This window comes from Coenobita brevimanus, chromosome 59 (genome assembly GCF_032717465.1).
Source record: "Coenobita brevimanus isolate Jiangsu-jjx chromosome 59, ASM3271746v2, whole genome shotgun sequence".
Lineage (NCBI taxonomy): Eukaryota > Metazoa > Arthropoda > Malacostraca > Decapoda > Coenobitidae > Coenobita > Coenobita brevimanus.
In genome coordinates this window covers 24,330,655-24,352,576 of record NC_137012.1, presented here as the reverse complement: position 1 = coordinate 24,352,576, position 21,922 = coordinate 24,330,655, and the positions used below count along the sequence as shown (strand labels likewise).

Genomic DNA, 21,922 nt, shown 5'->3' with positions numbered 1-21,922 from the left:
CCCACGTGACTCACCAGCTGCCTCCCTCTCCACCTTCACAGCCCCACCTGACTCACCTGCTTCACCTGGCATACCTGCAACCCCCACCATAATGACTGTTGCTGCATTCTGGAAGAAATGTAACATTCAACAAGCTGTAAATTTCTTTGTCAAAGCCTGGAATAATACAACATTGGCAACTGTTAAATAAGCGTGGTGCGGCCGGGGTGGTGGCGGGGGCACTGTAAGTGCGTTGCCGCGCCTCAGAACTCTTGTTGTTTAAATCAGTCAGGCCTGTTGTCTACTGTTGTTAAGGTGACTGCCCATATTTTTGTTATTGCAGCTATATCTGTAGTACAACGTCTGAAAATTTTGACCTTTTTTATGTCTCTAAGGGCCAAAAAATGTCCAGGTATGAGGGGTTACCGCCCATATGTAATTATTCCCGTAAGATTACAGTATGTATTCCCAGTACGCGAATTCCCAGTGCGCAAGGTCGTGGACCGCCCAATCTCTCGCGCACTGTACGAGCCTACTGTATATATATATATGTAAAATGTGTGTGTGTGTGTGTGTGTGTATATTTAAGCCAGCATTCCTTTAATGCGAGAATATTGTGCCGAGAGCATCGCTGTATAGGTTCATGTGTTTTGGGAACATATGTTTACATGTAAAAGGGTTTCATGGGACCCAAGCCAGCCCCAGGTTCACTGTTTTGGATCATTTTCATGATTTATTATATATATATATATATATATATATATATATATATATATATATATATATATATATATTTTTTTTTTCAGGAAACTTATCTGCCTAATAACAATTTCATAACATACAAACACTGCAGTATTCCTCACCTTGAATGTAAAATGTGAGTATGGTGGGGTGAAGGAGAGTGAGGTTCCAAGACAGGGCAGGACTCATACTGATCTCTGGTATAGATAGCTTGCAGCAAACTACAGCATAAAGATGACGGGCCTGGTTACGAATATTAGTGAGTCTGTTGGCATGCCCTCCCTCTCTTTCCTGTTGCAGTACAAAAGAATCTCTCCATCAGAACAAGAGCCAGGTCTGCCACTCATAGCCTGCTATCCATGCGAGACCCATCATAACAACGAGCTGCGTTCAGGATCATACGAATAGTGGACTCGTTAACTTTGTAGAACTTGGTTATGTTGCAGTTCCTCTTACCCTTGGCTTTTCTTATAATGATATCCACCTTCTGCTCTCGCTTCTAAGACTTCCGATGTTTGGGCCAGACATTGGTGGGATGGTGGGGATGGGTTAGGTGGGGGGATGGGGGAAAGAGAAAAAAAAAGAAAAGAAAAGAAAGAAAGAAAAAGTCACACAGTGCAGGAGGATAGTCACAGCACGGGGAGAGGGTGGCCTGGAGAAGAAATGCTTGTTGAGCGTGACAACGCACCACGCAGACATGTGATGAAAATGTGTCGTCATCTGGCAGTCCGCGTTGTTTTTTTTTTCTTCTTGTTTTTCATGTAGTAAGTGTATGAAGCATAAAAGGTGCTCCAATTGTGTTATGTCAATTTTTTTACTGTGTAGTGAGATTTTGGGACATAAAATGGTGCCTCCCTCGTTTGGGGAATTTCGCATTATAGGATTGTGCATTATGGGAGCACTAGCTGTATATACAGTATACTTTATACTGTATATGTACAGTGTTTAGCCTTTTGTATCTCTGATTTATATTATCATGTAAAGCTAAATTATGTACATTTAACTGTCAGTAAGAGATTCTTTGAAGTAGTCAACCTTATACTTTATGGTGTATATTTATGTATGAATTTTTTTCTAGCACTGACCATGAGATACCAGGACGCTTCCCATTCACTCGTGGACCATATCCCACTATGTATGCAAACCGGCCTTGGACCATCCGGCAGTATGCAGGCTTCAGTACAGTGGAGGAGAGCAACAAATTCTACCGGGAGAACATCAAGGCTGGCCAGCAAGGTCTCTCCGTTGCCTTTGATCTTGCCACACATAGAGGGTTGGTTTGGATGCAGTTTTTATTGGCTTCATAAAAGATCTACCCTTTCTTTATTTGGCATATCATATTTCCTTGCTAAACTCTGATTATTATTTAGTGCTGTAACCGATATGATTCACTAAACTGATATATTTCACAATTTTTGCCATTTTTCTGATACCAAACTGATACCAGTTTTTACTGTAGATATCGGCATATTTGATACGGACAGAAGAACGATAGGCCTTTTATTTAAGATTCCATTCATTGTTTAGCTTGATTGTGTGAAGAATGTTGTTACTTTGACACTGTCTTGCAGCCATTTAAAGAACAGTCTTACTGAAAACCATTAAAGGTTCAGAATAATAAATAGATGAGTGGCAGAGGAGAGCAGAGAACAAAAAAGAAGCAAATACCTCTCAAGCCAAAGGCAGTGAGTTGAGAGTGAGTTATGCTGGGCCAACTGTAGCTGTTGGTGATGTGGAAGTGTGGTGGTTGTCTGGGTATATTTACATAGATGGTGAGGTATGCTGGGCCAACTGTATTGGTGATGTGGTAGTGTGGTGGTTGTCTGGGTATATTTACATAAATGGTGCACACATGGTGTCAACACAAATGTGAAATGCCCACATCAGTTAGTTCTTACATTCTCTGTGTACTGTAAAAGTCTTCTCATTTGGCATCTTCGGGACCAAGCAGGTGCCTAAAGAGCAGAAACTGCCGGAAGACTGGGAAAACCTGACAAAAAGTTTCTGGCAATCATGGTCAGTCACCTCAATGCAATTACAGTGTCTATCAAGTATATAATATTGGTCAACCATAAGCCATATTTTTGGAAAATAATCATCATCCCAGCCTTTAGTTCACATTTTAAAAAGTGCTAGCAGCCTAAGAAGAGTCTAGGATCATTAGGTAAAGCAAACATTTATTTATTTTTCATTGTTACTCAGCCGAATCCAGTACGAATCTGATTATTGGATAATTTTTCCCATTCAATACTGATGCTGTATTGGACGGCTTTTGCTTGCTGATTTACAGCATTATTTTTAATGGCGTAGGATATCTGTTTCCAGTATCTCTGTCTCTCCATATACAGTGGAATCTCCTAAATCGCATGTTTCTAAACAGCAAATTCATAATACAGGTACAGTACTTGGCAACAGTTTGCAATATCATTGGTTTGTGGAAATTACTGATATTTCGATTGCATCCTCAAAAGTGAAGGTTTTCTTATGTGATTTGGAACATCTGTTATGCCATGTTTGCACAAATGCTGGTTTCTTAATAAGTAAAGCTGTATGAAAATGAGATTTTCCTCTATGTATCAAGTAGGCAAATTTTGAAACATAAAGATCTGGGACAAGTTGCCAGATGCTGCTAGAACGATTAACACCAGCAGTGTTTACTTTTTTTGCCTGTGGTTTTTAAGTTTGATGGAGTTTAGGTTGAATTTAAACATTGTCATTCTTATTTATATCCATAATTGTGGTAAAGTGGTTTTCATCGGGATATTATTTAGGCTTACCTCCCTATGTGGATGCGGGCCAAATACTGTACATGAAACTTGCCTTGCAAAGCCGATGACACTCACTGCAGACCAGCTTGCTCTCTTCACCTTAATAATAATATCCAGTAATTTCCCTCTCAATAGATCACAAGGGAGTTGGAAAAGTCGCATAGAAGGCCCATCAATGTTATTGCACCCAAATGCAGCACAATCAGACCATCAGTAAAGGCAAAAAAAGCACCAGTAAATGAACACAGCATCCCCCTGCCATTTTGCGGCTACCAGCAGTTTCGTTTGGCAACATAACAATTTGGTGATTATCTTGATGATTACACATGTAGAGGTGAGGATTAAAACTGAAATCTTCAGTAGCTCAAATGAACAAAATCTACTACAATTAAAGTACTGTATTATTTTATTCATCAACCAATCATGTATCACAGCAGGTGATAGGTTGTATTTTTTGACGAATCTGCAGTCAGCCAGCACCCAGGCTGTGAGGCGTTTGCTCAAGAATGGCACCAAGTCAGCCGACCAATCAGTGAGCAGCTTTAAATATTGACTGTTTAGTCTCTCTTTCTATAGGGTCTCTATTAATTACTAAACCAGAAATATTCAAGCATAGCGCTTACTGTAAGCCAATTGCATTGCTTCCCTCCCCACACCAAGCATGAAGGGTGTGTGTGTGAGAGCCCCGCCGTGCGGCTTGTGCTTGTGCATTGTCTCCTCTCTGTTGACAGCGCTTGGTTCCAGTGTGGTGTACAAGAGGATTTTTCTTTTTCCCCCAGTGGTTCCTCCACCTGCCCAGTGTTACCATGGCTGATTGTAACCCTCCTAAGCCTACAACTTCTTTGAGGAAGGATTGTTAGCGTTCGCTGGTGACCAGTTTGATGTAGGTTTGGGGTAAGGGGGGCAGCTTTTCCAAAATGACAGACTCATAAGTAATTTTTTCCATAAGATTAGTTATTTCAAAATCGCAAAATTCTCAAATCACGGCATGTACCCAATCTCATAAGACTGTGATTTAGAAGATTCCACTGTATTTGAACAGTCATTGGAACCCAGGAGATGTTTGACTATCTGCAAAGTTTGGTGGAAAAAAATGGTTAGTCCTAGAATGTTTCATCTTACATGGTTTAGAAACTATTCTGTCTGGAAATGTGGACATCCTTTGAAGTATTGTTGTTTACTCTTAATTGTACTGTAGAGTGCAGTCCACGGTTAAGAAACTGTTCTGTGTGGAAATGTGGGCATCCTTTGAAGTTCTGCAGTTTACTTGTTAGTATACTGTTTTGTGCAGTCCATGATTAAGAAGCTATTCAGTTTGGTAATGTGGACATCCTTTGAAATATTGTAGTTTAGTCTTGAATGTACTGTTGAGTGCAGTATAATGAGTATGTACTGAGGAAATTTGTATACAGTATATTTTAAAAAGTAGGGGAATATTCTTTGGCGTCCGTAAGAGATGTGTGTCCAGTATATATATTTAAAAAACAGGAATATTCTTTGGTTAGCATAGAGTGAGGAACAGTAATACATCAAATATTGTACGACTTCTGTGTCTCACTGCTGTCTACTGGCAAATTTCCCAATTCTGAGAGAGGCTTTGATATCTTTGATAGGTGACGCACTGTGTGTTAGGAGTAATAGACATGTCGTAAGTGAGAAGTAGATGCAGTGGAATTTTAGGAGAACTTATGTCCCTGTCTTGACACTGTAGCTACTTAAAATTTATCAGGTATGAGAGAACATTATATTCTAGTTGGTATGTTTTCACGTATCATCTTGGCCACTTAAATATCTTGAATAAGAAGTAAGTCATGGTTGCATGAACTTTAACAAGCATCGGTTATGAGGTAGAAATGACTCTCCATGGTTACTAGTCAAATGACCCTCCAACCTGACAATGTTTGGTTATCAAGTGAAATGAATAGGGTTAGATATTGCTGTCGTATTAGAACAAATGCTTTATATTGCATAGCTGTTTAGAGTCTTATCAGTCTTTATTTGCAAAATATGTCCCTGACTTTACACTTTACTCCAAATTCACTAGGTATGAGAGAGTATCATTTCATATCTTTTTAGATTCATCAGAGTTCTTTATCCACAGTTATGACTCCGACAACCCCAGGGTACATGGGGATGTGGGGATGGCTGGTGTTGCTATAGACACAGTGGAAGACATGAAGACTTTGTTTAGTGGCATACCTCTGGAGAAGATGTCAGTGTCCATGACCATGAATGGGGCTGTTATACCAACTATGGCAATGTTTATTGTGGCTGCTGAGGAACAGGTGAGAGGAAAACATTTCTTTGTTTATTAGATTATGCAGTAATATTATATCTGGTATCTCTTAACTCCTTGAATTTGATGATGTCGTTCAGTTGTTTTTGTTTTTGTTGTGCCACCCCAGTCTGTGTGATTGAGCAGACCCATCAACCACAGGCAAGCAACTGTGCCTTCAGGCCCGTCCCATTTTTTGAACTGATGTTGCATCCTATTACTTTCAGTCTGTTATGTTTGGCTAAGGAGAGTCATGTGGATAGGATAGTGAAATGAGAAACTTATTAGAGGAGTGTATGTGAGTGAAGTGGAGGGGGAGAGGAAGCAGGGTGTAATCAAGGATGAGATAGAGGGCTGGAGTGGAGAGACATGTCAGAGGGATGTATGAGTTGGAGGGAGGGCAGTCAAATGGCAGATGACAGGGCAACATGGAGGCAATTTGTTTGTGGCCACCCCTTCCGGGAGTAAAATGTCTGGCGATAGATAGGAGGACCCCCTGGTAATGTACTGGTAGTGTTTAGTGGAGGCCATATTTATCCTTCCAGTTCATCCCAAACTGAATATAGTTCTTTGAGAGTAACAAGAATAGATTAAGACATATGTCAATGAACTAAAAGGGTAAGGGACCAGAGAAAGTACAGTAAAGTATAATTAAATTCTAGTCAGCCTTATCTAGTATTCACCTGTAGATATTCCTCTTGTACTTAAATCACCTTATACATTGTACCATAGCTATGTTGTGTCTTAGAATGTAAGATGGTACAAGAGAGGAAGGCATTGAAAACTAGAATGGTAGCAGGTTGTAGTTTACATGAATAGTAAACTCTTAGTTATCCAGTATAGTTAAGCCAAGCCCTGTGCCAGATATTGCATAGTACCCCCCAACAGCTTAATATTTGGCACTGGGCTGTATATTATGTTACTATCCATCTCAGCTTTCTATCCTAAAAACTTTCCTATGAGTAAAAGTTGAAAATTAAGCATAAAATACAATCAGGTGAAGTCAGTGAATGTACAGCGAGGTTGGATGGTGAGGAATTGGAAAATGTGAGTACGTTTAAGTGCTTGGGTAGTGTGATGAGGAAGGATGGAGGTTTGGAGGGTGAAGTGCTTGAAAGGGTACAGCAGGGAAGAAAGGTTGCTGGTTCTTTGAAAGCAGTGATAAGAAACAGGGAAGTGAGCATGGAAGTGAAAAAGTTACTACATGACAGTATTGTGATACCAACTATAACGTATGGAAGTGAAGCTTGGATGTTGTTGGAAGGACACAAGTCAAGAGTGAGAGCTGTGGAAATGAGTTATTTAAGAGGAGCCTGTGGAGTCACATGGAGAGACAGGCTAACGAATGAGGATATAAAGGAGCGTTGTGGTGTGGATGTGGATGTGATAGGAAGTGTTATGAGGAACACACTGAGGTGGTTTGGCCATGTGGAGAGGATGGAGGGTGAGAGACTGATGAAGAGAGTGTATGAGAATGAGGTGGAGGGGGGAAGAGGGAGGGGGAGGCCGAGGATGAGATGGAGGGATGGGGTGGAGAGGTATATGAGAGAGGGGAGGTGTGAGTTGGGAGCAGGGCAGTGAAATGGCGAGGGACAGGGCAACGTGGAGACGATTTGTTTGTGACCACCCCAAACGGGATTGAGGCGTCTGGCAATAGATAGATAGATAGAATAATAAAACACAGTAACACAGTGTTGGTTGGCTACCGTTTACAAACTGGTTGATACACCTCGATGCCGGATATTGCATAGAACCGCTGGTTCTGTCCCATTTTGGCATTGGATATTGCATTATTTCACCGGATATTGCGTTAATAGAGCTGAGCCAGCAGCGCTGGCAGCATAATTGAGAGTTTACTGTATACTGTATACAGTAGATGTAGTGTATATACTGTATGTATTTATATAATATGTATATACTGTATGTACAGTATTTATATAATATATATATATATATATATATATATATATATATATATATAATTTATTTATATATATATATATATATATATATATATATATATATATATTTATATATAGTAAAACTTAAAGGAGAGAGTTCTGTGAATTATTTTTGTTCACTCAAATCAGCTTTACCTGTATACAAATGAATTTCTTCCTTTCTTGTAGTTCAACTTCATTTATTCAGCCTTTCTGACATGTTTCCCACAAATCCATCCATCCATCATCTAATTCTTTGTTGCCAACATGAGGAGTGGAGGAGCCCAGGGTTAGGCAAGTTGGTCCTGACATCTCTGAGTGGGGTTGGTCACTCTCATCTTAAGTGTCAGGACCAACCTGCCTAATCCTGAGCTCCATCGTTCCTCATGGGGCAACCTAGTATTGGATGATGGATGGATTTGTGGGAAACATGTCAGCAAGGCTGAATATATCAAGTTCTATTAATGGAAAGGAAGAAATTCATTTTTATACAGGTAAAATTGATTTGAGTGAACACAAAAATTACTCGAGTAAATCTTCTAAGTGCTGTAGGAGAGGATGTGTGGAAGAACAATGATAAAGTGAAACATTATCTGACTATCAGGGAAATGATGAACAGAATGTTTTCTTAAGTGATAGAGGAAGTGTAGATTTTTTAGTAAGGCAGTGAGTGGCGAAAGTATGTGAGAACTAGAATATGTTGCATAAAAGAAAGAGCAACTCAGAATAATTAACATACTGTTGGTTTAGGTCAGTAATCGAAAGTTAAAGCTGTATTGCAAAATTCAGTTGTGTCTGATATTATTCATGCATTGTGTAAGATATGTTCTGTATCAACTCACTGATGGTAATCTTACAGGGCGTAAAACAAGAACTTCTTTCTGGAACTATTCAGAATGACATTCTGAAAGAGTTCATGGTGCGGAACACATACATTTACCCTCCTGAGCCATCCATGAGGATTATTGGTGACATTTTTGGCTACACTGCTAAGGTTAGTATTGCACAGCAGGTAATGGTGTAAACAGAACTTGTTTTATGTGTAAAACAAATTAATTGTTTTCTTTCTTCTGCAGTATTTTTATAATGCCTAATGAAATCATGTCAGGCACTTTTCACATAAGAAGTGATTATTTTTCCTTGTCAAATACAATAATATGCATAACTTTAAAATACCGTAATCACTTATTTATCCATCTTAATTCAGCCAAGGTCCTGTTCTTATCATTTCATTGCAAAGACTTTATCGGATACGTTTATGTGAAGCTACAGAATGTGGTGAATGTTTTTGGTGTATCAGACAGAGCCAGGATTCCAGGGGCATGAATGATGAGTGAATGGAAGCGTGACCCAGTGGATTGGGCAAACTTAGGCTGTCTGGACATGCTACTCCTCACCCTGCCCTAGGGTAGGAAAGGAGGTCCGGATGTTGATGATGATGATGGTGATGATACAATGACTCCAACGTGCTTGCATTTGCGTATGTCAGCCTTGGTCACCTAATGGCGGCTCTCAGCACTGCCCGACCTCTGGCAAACTCCCTGTTCAGTCCCTTCTTCCTGAGGTCACACACAGTGACCTCATCCCAGATCTTTTTCAGTCTGCAACGCTACCCTCGATGTTAACACTTCTCACTTTCTGCTCCCAATTGGCATCCTTCATCCTTTCCACATGCCTAAGCCATCTCTGTTTACCCTCCTCATCACAATACCAATACATTCCTGTCCCATCCTTCACCTCAGTGCTTGAGTCATAAACCTAAACCCACCCCAGGCTTCACATTCAAGGACACACTACACATCCATCTGATCATTATCATTTCTGTACATTTGAGCCTACGAGTATCCTCTTCCATCACTTCCCTGGTCTGACTGCCATACAGCATTACACTCCCAACACATGCCACATACAAAGGTCCCTTAGCATGGAGGGAGAGCCTTCTTAGGATCAGGAGAGGTGACAGCCCCCAGAACTTCCTCCAGCCAGTCCTTACCCTAGCCACAGAGCTAGCTCCAGCCCCACCTCCAGCACATAACATGTCCCACAAAAAACAGAACTCTTCCACACACTCAAGAGGCTCACCAGCAAGATCAATCTTTTCGTGCCTTACAATCTCAACTTGTTCTCCCAAACACACCGTACATGTGAAATCAACATTATTTTGCAGTCTACCATTAACCCCTAAAGACTGCAAAACTCACACCTTGACTATCCCCCCAGCCGCATTTCAGGTCCAATTTTTCAACTTCCACCAAAGTAAACTTTGGTCTTATAGATTTTAAGAGCTTGAATTTACACACCTGAAAATGTATGTGTCACTCTATGTTGAATGGTTACTGCGCTGGCGGCTGGCGACCATCAAAGGAAAGAAAAAAAGTCACCCCTTGCTTAAGAACAATAATAGGAAAATTTTGGAAAATGCAATATTTTTGCCAAATAACCTTACAGAAATCACTAAAATCAACATGAATTATGTGCCTAGGCATGAAACAAGTTGAAGAAATGAGCAGTAACAAAGTCATGGAAGATAAATATACAGTATATACTGTATTCTGCCTGTCTACAGTTATCATTATTATGACTTTATGTAACAGGACCTGAAACTGATGACCATCATACATCGATCTTTAGAGGTTAATACTATTACTACATCTCTTATGTACCCACTTATCACAAATACTGCATGAGATGGAAATACTTCCCACACACTCATGGCAAACTACACATGGCCAATCTCCTTTTGCTTTGGCAGTAGTGCCACCAGCGCTAGATATCATCACTTACGTTTTATGTGCATTCAGACCCTTGTGCCCCATTGCATCTTTCCACCTCTTGTTGGGTAATGCAGTTTCAGATAATGTCGTACCATCCCTCACCCACAGCTCCCTGTATAGGGGATAAAATCCCCATACAACCCTTTACAGGTCTCCCTCATTATCAAGCGGGGTTATGTTCCTATGATGGCCATCAGTACCAATTTTCCAGTGGTCACCCTTATACAGTATATTCATTAGCTATATGATTCATGCACAACCTGTAATATATTAGCATGATTTATGATTAAAAATGTATTTCTATCTATCTATCTGTCTATAGCCTGATGACCTAATCCCGCAAAGGGTGGCCGCAGACAAAACGCCTTTATGTTGCTCTGTCACCCACTATTTGACTACTCTCCCCCCAACCCACTCCCCCCCTCCCTCATATACCTCTCAACTCCATCCCTCCACCTCATCCTCGGTCTACCTCTCCCTCTCCCTCCCTCCACCTCATCCTCGGTCTACCCCTCCCTCTCCCTCCCTCCACCTCACCTACATACACCCTCTTAGTCAGTCTTTCATTCTCCATTCTCTCCACATGTCCAAACCACCTCAGTATATTTTTCCTAATCTTCTCAACCACATCCACATCCACCTCACAACGTTCCTTCACTTCTTCATTTGTCAACTTGTCCCTCCATGTCACTCCACATGCTCCTCTCAGGTAGCTCATTTCCACTACTCTCACTCTTGACTTGTTCCACTCTTGCAAGGTCCATGCCTCACTTCCATACGTCAGGGTAGGAATCAAAATACTATCATGCAGTGACTTCTTAACTTCCATACTCACCTCCCTATTTCTCATCACTGCTTTCAGTGAACCAACAACCTTCCTTCCCTGCTGTACCCTATCACGCACTTCATCCCCAAAATGTATTTCCTTCATATATATTCCACCATATTCCACCATAGGCCTGTCTCATCTGTATTAAATGCTTGTTCAGCTACAGACACTGAGAATATTGTTATTCATTAAAGTGAGAGTGAGGCGGACAGATGGAAATGAATAGAGGTGAAAGCAAGAGACTGTCTACACAAGTTATGTTGCACAGTGGAGATGGCCAGGCACTACCAGCATGCATATTGACATAAACATTTTATTATTTTCCACAGGAGCAGCTACAGGCACTGAAAATATTGTTTCTTATTAAAAGTGAGAATGAGATGTGTAGCATGAAATGAGTAAAGCTGATAGCCGGTACTAGCCACGTAGCTATGTAACACAAAGGAGCCAGGGTGGCACAAACAGCGTGCATATTTATGTAAGCATTTTATTATTTTTCACAGAAGAAGCTACGGATACCGAGAATATTTTGTTGCTTTTAAAAGTGATAGTAAGATGCATAAGTTGGATAGAAATGAGCAGCCGAAAGCAGCTGATTAGCTACATACAGTATATAACAAAGGAGACAGGCCAGCACCACCAGCTTGCATATTTACATAAACATTATATTTTTTCCACAGGAGCAGGCTACAAGCACTGAGAATATTATGTTAGGTATTGACAGTGAGAATGATGCATAATTGGAAATGATAGAGTAATACGGTATGGTGGGAAAATATAGTTTGAGGACATAAAATTATGAGAAAATTTGCGTTGGTGTGGGACACTTACTGCTGCCTCACCAATCAGATGAAGACTGACGCCTGCTCACTTGTTGCTGCCATCCATCCTTCCATCATCCAATTCTACGTTGCCCCATGAGGAGCATAGAAGCCTGAGGCTAGGCAATTTGGTCTTGAGATTTAAGATGAGAGTGACCAGCCTCACTCATCCCTGAGTGACAATAATGAGCAGTAACCCCAACCACCCCTTGGATATAAACCTTCATCGTCTTAGTCTGATTGGAGTGCTATAATTACCCACTGAACCACCAGGCGCCATAATTTGGTTATATGGTTACCACCCAGTATAGTAAATGGTTTCCAGATGTACAGGAAACCATTAGGCTTGTCACTCAGTGTAGAGTTACCCATGTTGCTGCCACACTGACCAAACAAAGACTGAGGCCCAGTCAGAGAGGTGGGAGTGTGGTTGTCAGAGTTATGTTCCAGGTGTTTCATGTAACTTGTACTTGTCCAATTTACATCGAATTTGTCCACCCCGATTTTTTTGTCCAAATAATGCAGGGTCCAAGTTAGAGGGAGCAGACTTAGTGGGATTTTACTGTATTTGGATATGGTATATGAACTATTGTTTGTATGAATTGAGATGCTGTACTGTATAACTGCTTTTAGTTGTCAGTGTCGGAGTTGGTGTAATAACTTTAATTTGGTGTCAGGATTGGAATTGATGTAATAACTGTTTTTAGTTGTCGGTTTTGGAATTGGTTTAATAACTTTTAAATTAGATGTCAGAGTTGGAATTGGTGTAATAACTGTTTTTAGTGTCAGTGTTGGAATTGCTGTGACCCCTACTGGTGGTTGTTTTGGCTGTCTACTAGAGCTTGGATATAGTAGTGTGTTGAGTAGAAAGGCAAACCTAACAAAGTATCATTTCTTTCCACCAGTATATGCCCAAGTTTAACAGTATCAGCATCAGTGGGTATCACATGCAAGAAGCTGGTGCCAATGCAGTCCTGGAGATGGCTTTCACACTTGCTGATGGCCTGGAGTATTGCCGAACAGGCCTTTCTGCAGGGCTCAATATTGATGCTTTTGCACCCAGATTGTCATTCTTCTGGGGTGTTGGCATGAATTTTTACATGGTAAGTGTGAGAAAGTTGTGTAATTATTGTGAAGAAGGCCTGAGCGATTAGGATTATAAAGTCTACATTAATATCTTCCCCCTTATGCATTTTTCATCATGATTAAGTTATGCTGGGTTCAGAAACATATAGCTATAGGAAAGCACAAATGGCAGGGAAACTCATCAGTGCCCACTGAATTGAAACCTACATCCATTCTCTTGTCATTTATCAAAATTTAGGGAAATGGAATCATCCATGATAAAATGCATTACTGTACCTAGTTTTCCACAGGAGTCAGTCCTCTCAACCTCACTTTGCAACCTTTTCATGCATGACCTGCCAACTTTTTCTCCATCTTTATAGCCTTGGTCACATGGAGACATTTTTGGCCAGTTGCAGTCCTAAGGGCAGTAGGAAAATCCTTGAAACATCCCTCCTCACCCTCTTCTTCCTTTGCCCAATGTCTCACTTAAAAGATTATACTCAAATACTTGTACATAGTTACCATTGTTATCCAGAACCTTCAACATGGAGAATGAAGTGCCTTTAAGTATTTAGGTAGTGTGTTGAGTAAGGATGGGGGTGTTGATGATGAAGTTTATGAAAGGGTACAGCAAGGAAAAACTGTTGGTGGTTCATTGATAGTGATGTTAAGGAATAGGGAAGTGAAGGTGGAAGAAAAAGAGATTGCATAGCAGTACTGTGATCCCTACTTTAGTGTATGAAAGTGAAGCTTGGACCCTTTTAAACAGACAGAAGTCAAGAGTGAGAACAGTGGAAATGAGTTATGTAAGAGGAATATATAGAGTTACTTGGAGAGACAGACAGACAATTGAGGAAGGTAAGGCATTGTTGATGTTGCTGTGATTGAAAGGTTAAGAGAAATACTCGAGACAGTTTGGCCCCCCATGTGGGGAGGATGGAGATTGAGAGTGACTTGAAGAGTATAGCAGTGTCAGATAACAAACTTTAACCCCTGTCTCCCGGGTAATGTCTATACATGTTACAATCTGGCTTCCACGGGACCACCAAGTAGCAACTGTTTGCACAAGTGTCTTCCTGCCACCATTTGAACTGGTCGGCATTTCATCTCAGCACCAAAGGGTAGGGAAGGAGTCCCCCCACAGCACACAAGTGAGAGTCGTTATGTCCTATGCCTTTGCCAGGTGTACAATGACTTCTTCAGGCTCCTATTTGTCTGATTCCGTCTGTGCCGCCTGTAGCCAGTAGCATCATTCACCCCTGCCAGGCCTCTTTCCAAGGATACTAGAAAAGGGCTCAGTGATAGTGCCATGAGGCATATCTTGGATGCAACAGTGTCTAATTTAACTAGTCATGGAGTAGTTATCACGAGAGCAAAGCCATAGTCGACGCTGCAGGCAGACACACAAACATGTCTTGCTCTTGTGCCGAAACCTAGTTCTCTTCCTTAAATCATTACTCATCAGTGCAATGACCTATAGACATGGGGATAGTTTCATTTGCGAGAGGAAGAGTTGTTGAGTAAAATGGTCATTAATTTGTTTGCCTAAGTGCTATACGTTCCGAGATATTAAGGTTTGAAAGCAAGCAATTTTCAGCATTTTCCAGGAAATTGCCCGTACTGAGGTGACGACTGCAATAAAAATAGTCCAGCATGGAAGGGTTAAAGTGGTGATATCAAGGGCTGACCCGTGAGAGAACTAGACTGACGTGACTGATCAAACATTAGTGTGGAGCCAGATATTTGTATTTAGGCCTGTCCATGTATTTTGACTTCGGGGAGTCTGGATGGCTTTGACTTCCCAAGTGTTTGTGTAAGAAATGTGTTCTACCCTTACATGTAATTAATTTTGGAATTAAATATCATATGGAACCTTTGACATGGCTGTGTCCACAGTAAATATGATCATCCACTCAGTATACACTCCCTCTATACAGTCACCATCATGTCAACTCTATCTGAAAAGGCTATTTAAAATAATCATGCATAATAGGTTAATAAATCTGATGTCTCTGCACATGGGTGGATATAATAACAATATATCTCATAATCTGTTGCTTGGACTCCGTGCTTGTATTGGTTTGAATGGCTGTCCAACAACCCCAACACCCTCTCATAACCTTGGAATGATATTTTCCTCCGACAAAAAACAGCTAGTTACAAGTTGGTGGACAAGGCAATAGTAGGTTGTGATGGAAACTTTTGTCTCTGAATGGCTGTCCAACAACCCCAACACCCTCTCATCACCTTGACATGATATGTTCCTCTGACAAAAACAGCTAGTTACAAATTGGTGGACAAGGCAATAGTATGTCGTGATGGAAACTTTTGGCTCTGCACTAATGTTTGATCTGTTACGTCGGTATATTTCTCGTATGAGCTAGCCCTTTAAATCATCATAAAGCTTGTTATCTGACTCCGTTATACAAGGTGTAATGCAGCATTATCTGCAGAATATTAACTCCTGTATATCATGCCCTGAATGAAAGAAAATAGACAAATAATGTGACCACCACTTCGCATTTCATTCTCCCCCCTACCTCCCCTCCTTCCCTTCCCTCCCCCCCTCCCCTCACCATCGCTAATCCCCCCACCCGCCTTCCCTTCTCCCTCTGGCCCCTCCCACTCAGCCCCTCTTACTCTACTGTGATCTGGCCTGCATAAAGGAGCCAGCCCGAGGCACGGGGTACATTCGGATAGGTGATTATGACCACAACTCTACTGTTTTTTTCCCCACTATTGTGCTATAAATAAAATAATTTTAAAACAGTCCTTCTGTTTAGTAAATAAAAGATGTAAATTGATAAATATTGGTATTTTCTCCATCTTTATGGAATATTTTTTGAATAACGAAGGTGGTCCGGAACCTAACCTCCTTATGTCTTAACAATCTTATGGGAAAAATAGGTTCATAATTCGACCAATTCGTTATTCATCCAATTTTTATGGAACATATCCCTGTTGCATAGTGGGGGAGAGGTGTATATATGTATTTATCTCTATACATACAGTATGTGCATATGTATGCAGTAATCCCTTGATTATCCGACATAATAGTGCCAAAGGGATGTCCGAGTAATGGCTCCGTCTGAATAATGGACTTCTCTCCTGACCCCCCTTTGTACATAACCTAACTTCGAAAGCCAATGTAAAAGGCCACTATAGTACATCATACAACACATGTTCCTGTTGTTTAACACTGCTCTATCTGGTCAAGCAGACCTATAAACCACAGCCAAGCAGTTACCACAGTCAAGCAGACCCATCAACCACAGACAGGGAATCAGTACTGCAGGACCATACCCTGCAGTGACATGAAAAACAAACATGTAAAAATGGCTCCACAAGAAAAATGTGACATGAAAAAAAGCACAATGAAAACTGCTACACAAGAAAAATGGGGTTGACACACAAAACATAATGGTAAAATGGAATAAAATAATGATAAAATAGAATAAAATCATGGTACAGTACAGTAAACTAGAGTAAAATCAACATCAACACTCACAATTCGACCATCCTGCATCAGTCTTACCCAGGATCTCCAGCTGCTCCAGAGTCATCACTACCCTCTTCCTTTTCCGTGGTGGAGGGGCCATCATCACACACCCTAGGAAGAGGCATGCAAGGAATAGCAAGACCTGAAGCAGGTAGGGGACAACCACAAAAGCCAGCACATGTGCCACCAGAACAACTGTTTGAGAGGAGCTGTTCATAACACTGTTACTGTGCAAGAACTGAGAACGACCGAGGGGGTCTCTAGCGGACACTGGGTGAACTACCCAGCCAGACAGGGCAGCACCACTGGGCTATTCCTGCATGACTGGGCGAAAATGTTCATCCATAATTTCCACCCAGACACATGCAGTTTGTCCGGATAAAATGGAAAAAGTACAAATGATGGTTTCAAACAGCCAGATCTCAGCATCTGGGTAATGGACGTGCAGATAATAGAGAGACTGTCTATCTATCTATCTATCTATAGCCCGACGCCCTAATCCCGCAGAGGGTGGCCGCAGACAAAACGCCTCCAAGTTGCTCTGTCACCCACCATTTGACTACCCTCCCCCCAACTCACCCCCCCCTCCCTCATATACCTCTCAACTCCATCCCTCCACCTCATCCTCGGTCTACCCCTCCCTTTCCCTCCCTCCACCTCACCTACATACACCCTCTTAGTCAGTCTTTCATTCTCCATTCTCTCCTCATGTCCAAACCACCTCAGTGTATTTCTCCCAATCTTCTCAACCACATCTACATCCACATCCACCCCACAACGTTCCTTCACTTCTTCATTCGTCAACTTGTCCCTCCATGTCACTCCACATGCTCCTCTCAAGTAACTTATTTCCATTGCTCTCACTCTTGACTTGTTCCCCTCTTGCAAGGTCCACGCCTCGCTTCCATACATCAGGGTAGGGATCACAATACTGTCATGCAGTGACTTCTTAACTTCCATACTCACCTCCCTATTTCTCATCATATGTACAGTTCACACACTACTAATTAGTAACATTTTGATCTGGATATCCTTTTCCAAGACAGTATTTAAATTATGGAAGAGCATCTTTACCCTGCTGTCCTACAGGTTCATGTTCGGTTGAGCCTGGAGTGACATCAACAGCAACAACATGAGAGAGTCCAAAAAGAACTGTTATGAAGGGAATTATAATTTTATTCTTTATCTGTTGCAGGAAATAGCCAAGATGAGGGCAGCTCGACGGCTGTGGGCTCACTTGATTCAGAACAACTTCTCTCCAAAGAATAAGAAGTCCACCATGCTCAGAACTCACAGCCAAACTTCTGGCTGGTCACTTACTGAACAGGTAAATACAGCATAGCAAGTAAATGTGATAGACTGGAGTTTTTGCACTATTTTTAAAATGGTATTTTTACTTTTTTCTGTAAGTGGTAATTGGTGGTGACCATCATTCACACTTGATGTACTGCTGCCTACTTTTCCCTTCATATTTATCATTCTTTTCCTATGTCTGTCCTCCTGTCTTCCCATTTCTCCCATCCTTTCTGTCATTTATTACTCCTTTTTTCACTTCAGGTGGCTTTACACTGTCCTTTCCACATCAGGTGGCTTACACTTCTTTCCACATCAGGTGACTTTACACTTCCTTTCACATCAGGTGACTCTACACTGATTGACAGGCCTATTGGTTTCCAGTAACCCAGGAAACCATTTACAGTGCTGGCTGGTAATCATAAAGCCAAATAACAGGATGATGTGGAGCCTACCATCTTGCCCCTGTTAACTGTGTGGAGATATGCAAAAATGTGGCACCCTTCCTGGAACGAACCCTTCAAACTCTTTTCCTTGCCTTGCTGTGACAAAGGGCTGACTACCGTAGGGGAATATTGGTTTATCTTGCCTTCATCTTTGTTTAATAATATGGCCCTTAGCACCTGAATGTTTTTGACAGTATGGACATGGGGATAAAGGAACCCCACATTATCCCTCCTTTCCTCTTCGTGTGCTATAGGAGGTACTAATGCTCGTTGGCCCTTCGAGCCCCTTGCACTTGCTCCTGCGGAGGGCTCTCGGGTGTATGTGCTGTTCTAGTGTAACTTTGTCACTTGGATTTTTTTGCAGCTGACCAATTGATCATGTTATTTGCAGCTTCGGGAATGGAAACCAAGTTGTCTGAATGCAAGTCTGAAATACTTTAGTTGTACCTGTGGGCAAAAAGTTCTACGGAGAGCCTATGCCGGGTGCCAAGAGCAGCGTTTTTTCGTCAAAATGTGATTGCTCATTAAATATAGTAAAAGTTTTTCAATCGTGATGGGACCAAGTTTTTTCACATCAGCCAATTTTTTTGTGGTTTTTGTGCCAATTTTGGTGTGATTTGAATGTGTAGTTTCGGCTGCCCAAAATACACACACACACGCACACACACACACACACACACACACACACACACACACACGCTCGCTGGCTCAGTGGTAGCGTTCTCGCTTGCCATCTAGTAGACAGGAGTTTGTGCCTCGCTCAGGTTGCGAAAAGTTTCACTGACAAAGTGGGTGGTTACTGTCCCCCTTGAGCAAGGGGATGTGTGTGTGTGTGTGTGTGTGTGTGTGTGTGTGTGTGTGTGTGTGTGTGTGTGTGTGTGTGTGTGTGTGTTCTTACCTAATTGTTCTTACCTAATTGTATCTTTACAGGAATGAGTCAAGCTCGTATTGTCCCGTGTCTTAGACCATATTTATCGTACATATCCTTAAATTTGTGAATTGTTTTGGCACACACTATTTCATTTGGTAGTGCATTCCATTGATCAATTGCTCTGTTTGGGAAACTGAATTTCCTTACGTCTTTATCACCTCTCTTCTTATGCAGTTTTTTGCAGTGTCCTCTTGCTGATGCTTCTCCATATGTTAAGTAATCATTTATGCCTATTTTCTCCTTTCCTGATATGCACTTGTATAGCATTATCATGTCACCTCTTTTCCTTCTCTCCTGTAGTGTTGGTAGATTCAGTTTATTTAGTCTTTCTTCATAGCTTAGGTCCCTTAAGCTTGGTATCCATCTTGTAGCGGCCCTTTGAACTTTTTCAATCTTGTCTATATGCTTTTTGAGATGAGGACTCCAGACTACTGATGCATATTCCAGGGTTGGTCTAATGAATGATGTTATTATCCTTTTTAGCATGTCTTCATTTATGTATGTGAATGCTATTCTCATATTTGCAAGCAGTGTATACATGTTCCGTACCTTCTTGCTGATGTGGTCAGCCGGAGATAGTCTGTTATTGATAATCACACCTAGGTCTTTCTCTCTTTCTGATGTGTATAGGGTTTTATTTCCTAACTTATAATCCCAATCAGGTCTTTTTCCACTTTTACCAAACTTGATTACATGACACTTGTCCACATTGAATTCCATTTGCCATGTACTACTCCATTCATGAAGTTTATTTAATTCTTCTTGTAGCTCCCTACAAGAGTCTGTGCTAGTAATTCTCCTTTGTATTTTTGCATCATCTGCAAACATATTCAGATAGCTCTCATTTCCAGTGTTACTGTTTATATCATTTATGTACACTAGAAACATGATTGGTGCCAGCACCGAACCCTGTGGTACTCCACTAGTCACTTCTTTCCATGATGAGTAGTTTCCTCTTAGTACTGTCCTCATTTCTCTTTTTATGAGAAAGTCTTGCATCCAACAAAACAGTTTGCCTCGAATTCCTCCTTGATGGTACAGCTTCCATAAAAGTCTTTGGTGTGGTACTGTGTCAAAAGCTTTCTTGAAATCTAAATAGATACTGTCCACCCATCCTTCCCTTTCCTGTATTGTGTTTGTTACTCTGTCATAGTAGCTCAACAGATTAGTAACACATGATTTTCCTTTTCTGAAACCAAACTGTCTTTCTGTTATCATACTGTGTTTTTCTAGATGATTTACCCAAGTGTGTGTGTGTGTGTGTGTGTGTGTGTGTGTGTGTGAGAGTGAGAGAGAGAGAGAAGGTCACAGCCTTGCCCTTAGATTGGACTATATGAGCTCCCAGCTAGCTGACGATCACGACCATCAAGTGATCCTGACTGACCCGGTGAATTACACACACACACACGTCTACTGCTATAGTATATTAGATGCGACTGCTTGCAACTTAGATGTTAGACACTGAACTTGCCACATTCCAGTGCTATACAAAGAGAAGGGATTCCCAGCACTCCATATCTTGCCTCTCCTATTCACCCTTTATGCATGGAGAATTTGTGGGAGGCATTTTTATTTGTTTCCCAGGGATGTAAGGTGTTGTGTATGCATAATATACTGTTTATTTTATCAGTGATTGTGATTTTTAGATTATTACCAAATAATGGAAGTCATCTCTCTCAATCATTCACAAACTTCAGAACCAGTCAGCTAGAGAGGGATGTTTTCACATTCTGATATAAAAAAGAGATGGTGAGAGCTGTGAGGAGGGCAGCCTCAACTTGCAGTCTACTAGTTTAACACTGGAGATCTGCTTGGGCTGCAACAACTGCTACTGCTGCAGCATAACCCCATTAACCGTGGATAGGCACAGGTTATTGTTAACCCGTTAACTGTGCATGGCAGTTTTTTGGAGGTGTCTGTGATGCACAGACATAGGGGTAAAAATGAAATTTCCTAAAGGCCAAATTTTGTCATAGGAATGGAGAGAACACATGCCAAAGTATATAGTAACGAAATATTAGCTCAGTATTACCTTGGTAAAGCCATGGATGAACATCGAAGTGTCTGATTTGCTATTGGAATGTATGGTTTTCGTTTTCTGTTTCAGTTTCGGTTTTGAAGGCTCAAACATGCTTTCATGGGTTGATCTTGGTCACCATGGCACTATATTCGAAATTCACCTGCACAGCCAGGGCTGTATTGAGCAGTTGGACTCAGAACAGCTAAGGCTGTATAGAGCAGTTAACAGGTTAATAACACCACAGGCATATCCGGGTATTACTCACCCAACCCTGGGGGGGGGGGGGGAAATAAAAGTTCTAATCAATATTTCTTCATGAAACTTGGTATGAGTGTGGAAGAACCTCTTTTGTTCACACTGATATAAGTATCAAAGAAAATTTAATGAGGGGTAGCAGTGTAATAAAAATCTCCTGAGATCGCTTTTGGAATAAACAACCAAGTTCGAGAGCTGATAGCTAAAAATATAAATGAGTAAGAACTTTTTGTGTGTGTATTTTATACTCCTTGTCTACATCCTCAAAACCTCCCAAACACAG

General features: G+C 41.1%; 1 protein-coding gene across 1 annotated transcript in view; it reads left to right on the top strand.

The window, feature by feature from the left end:
- LOC145402807 (methylmalonyl-CoA mutase, mitochondrial-like) overlaps window positions 1-21,922 on the top strand; it is a 78,965-nt gene that overhangs the window by 7,261 nt on the left and 49,782 nt on the right. The window contains exons 3-7 of the mRNA XM_080274707.1: window positions 1,799-1,993; window positions 5,590-5,773; window positions 8,563-8,697; window positions 13,033-13,230; window positions 17,890-18,021. Coding sequence (XP_080130833.1) covers window positions 1,799-1,993; window positions 5,590-5,773; window positions 8,563-8,697; window positions 13,033-13,230; window positions 17,890-18,021 — 844 coding nt within the window. The remainder of the gene's footprint in view (window positions 1-1,798; window positions 1,994-5,589; window positions 5,774-8,562; window positions 8,698-13,032; window positions 13,231-17,889; window positions 18,022-21,922) is intronic.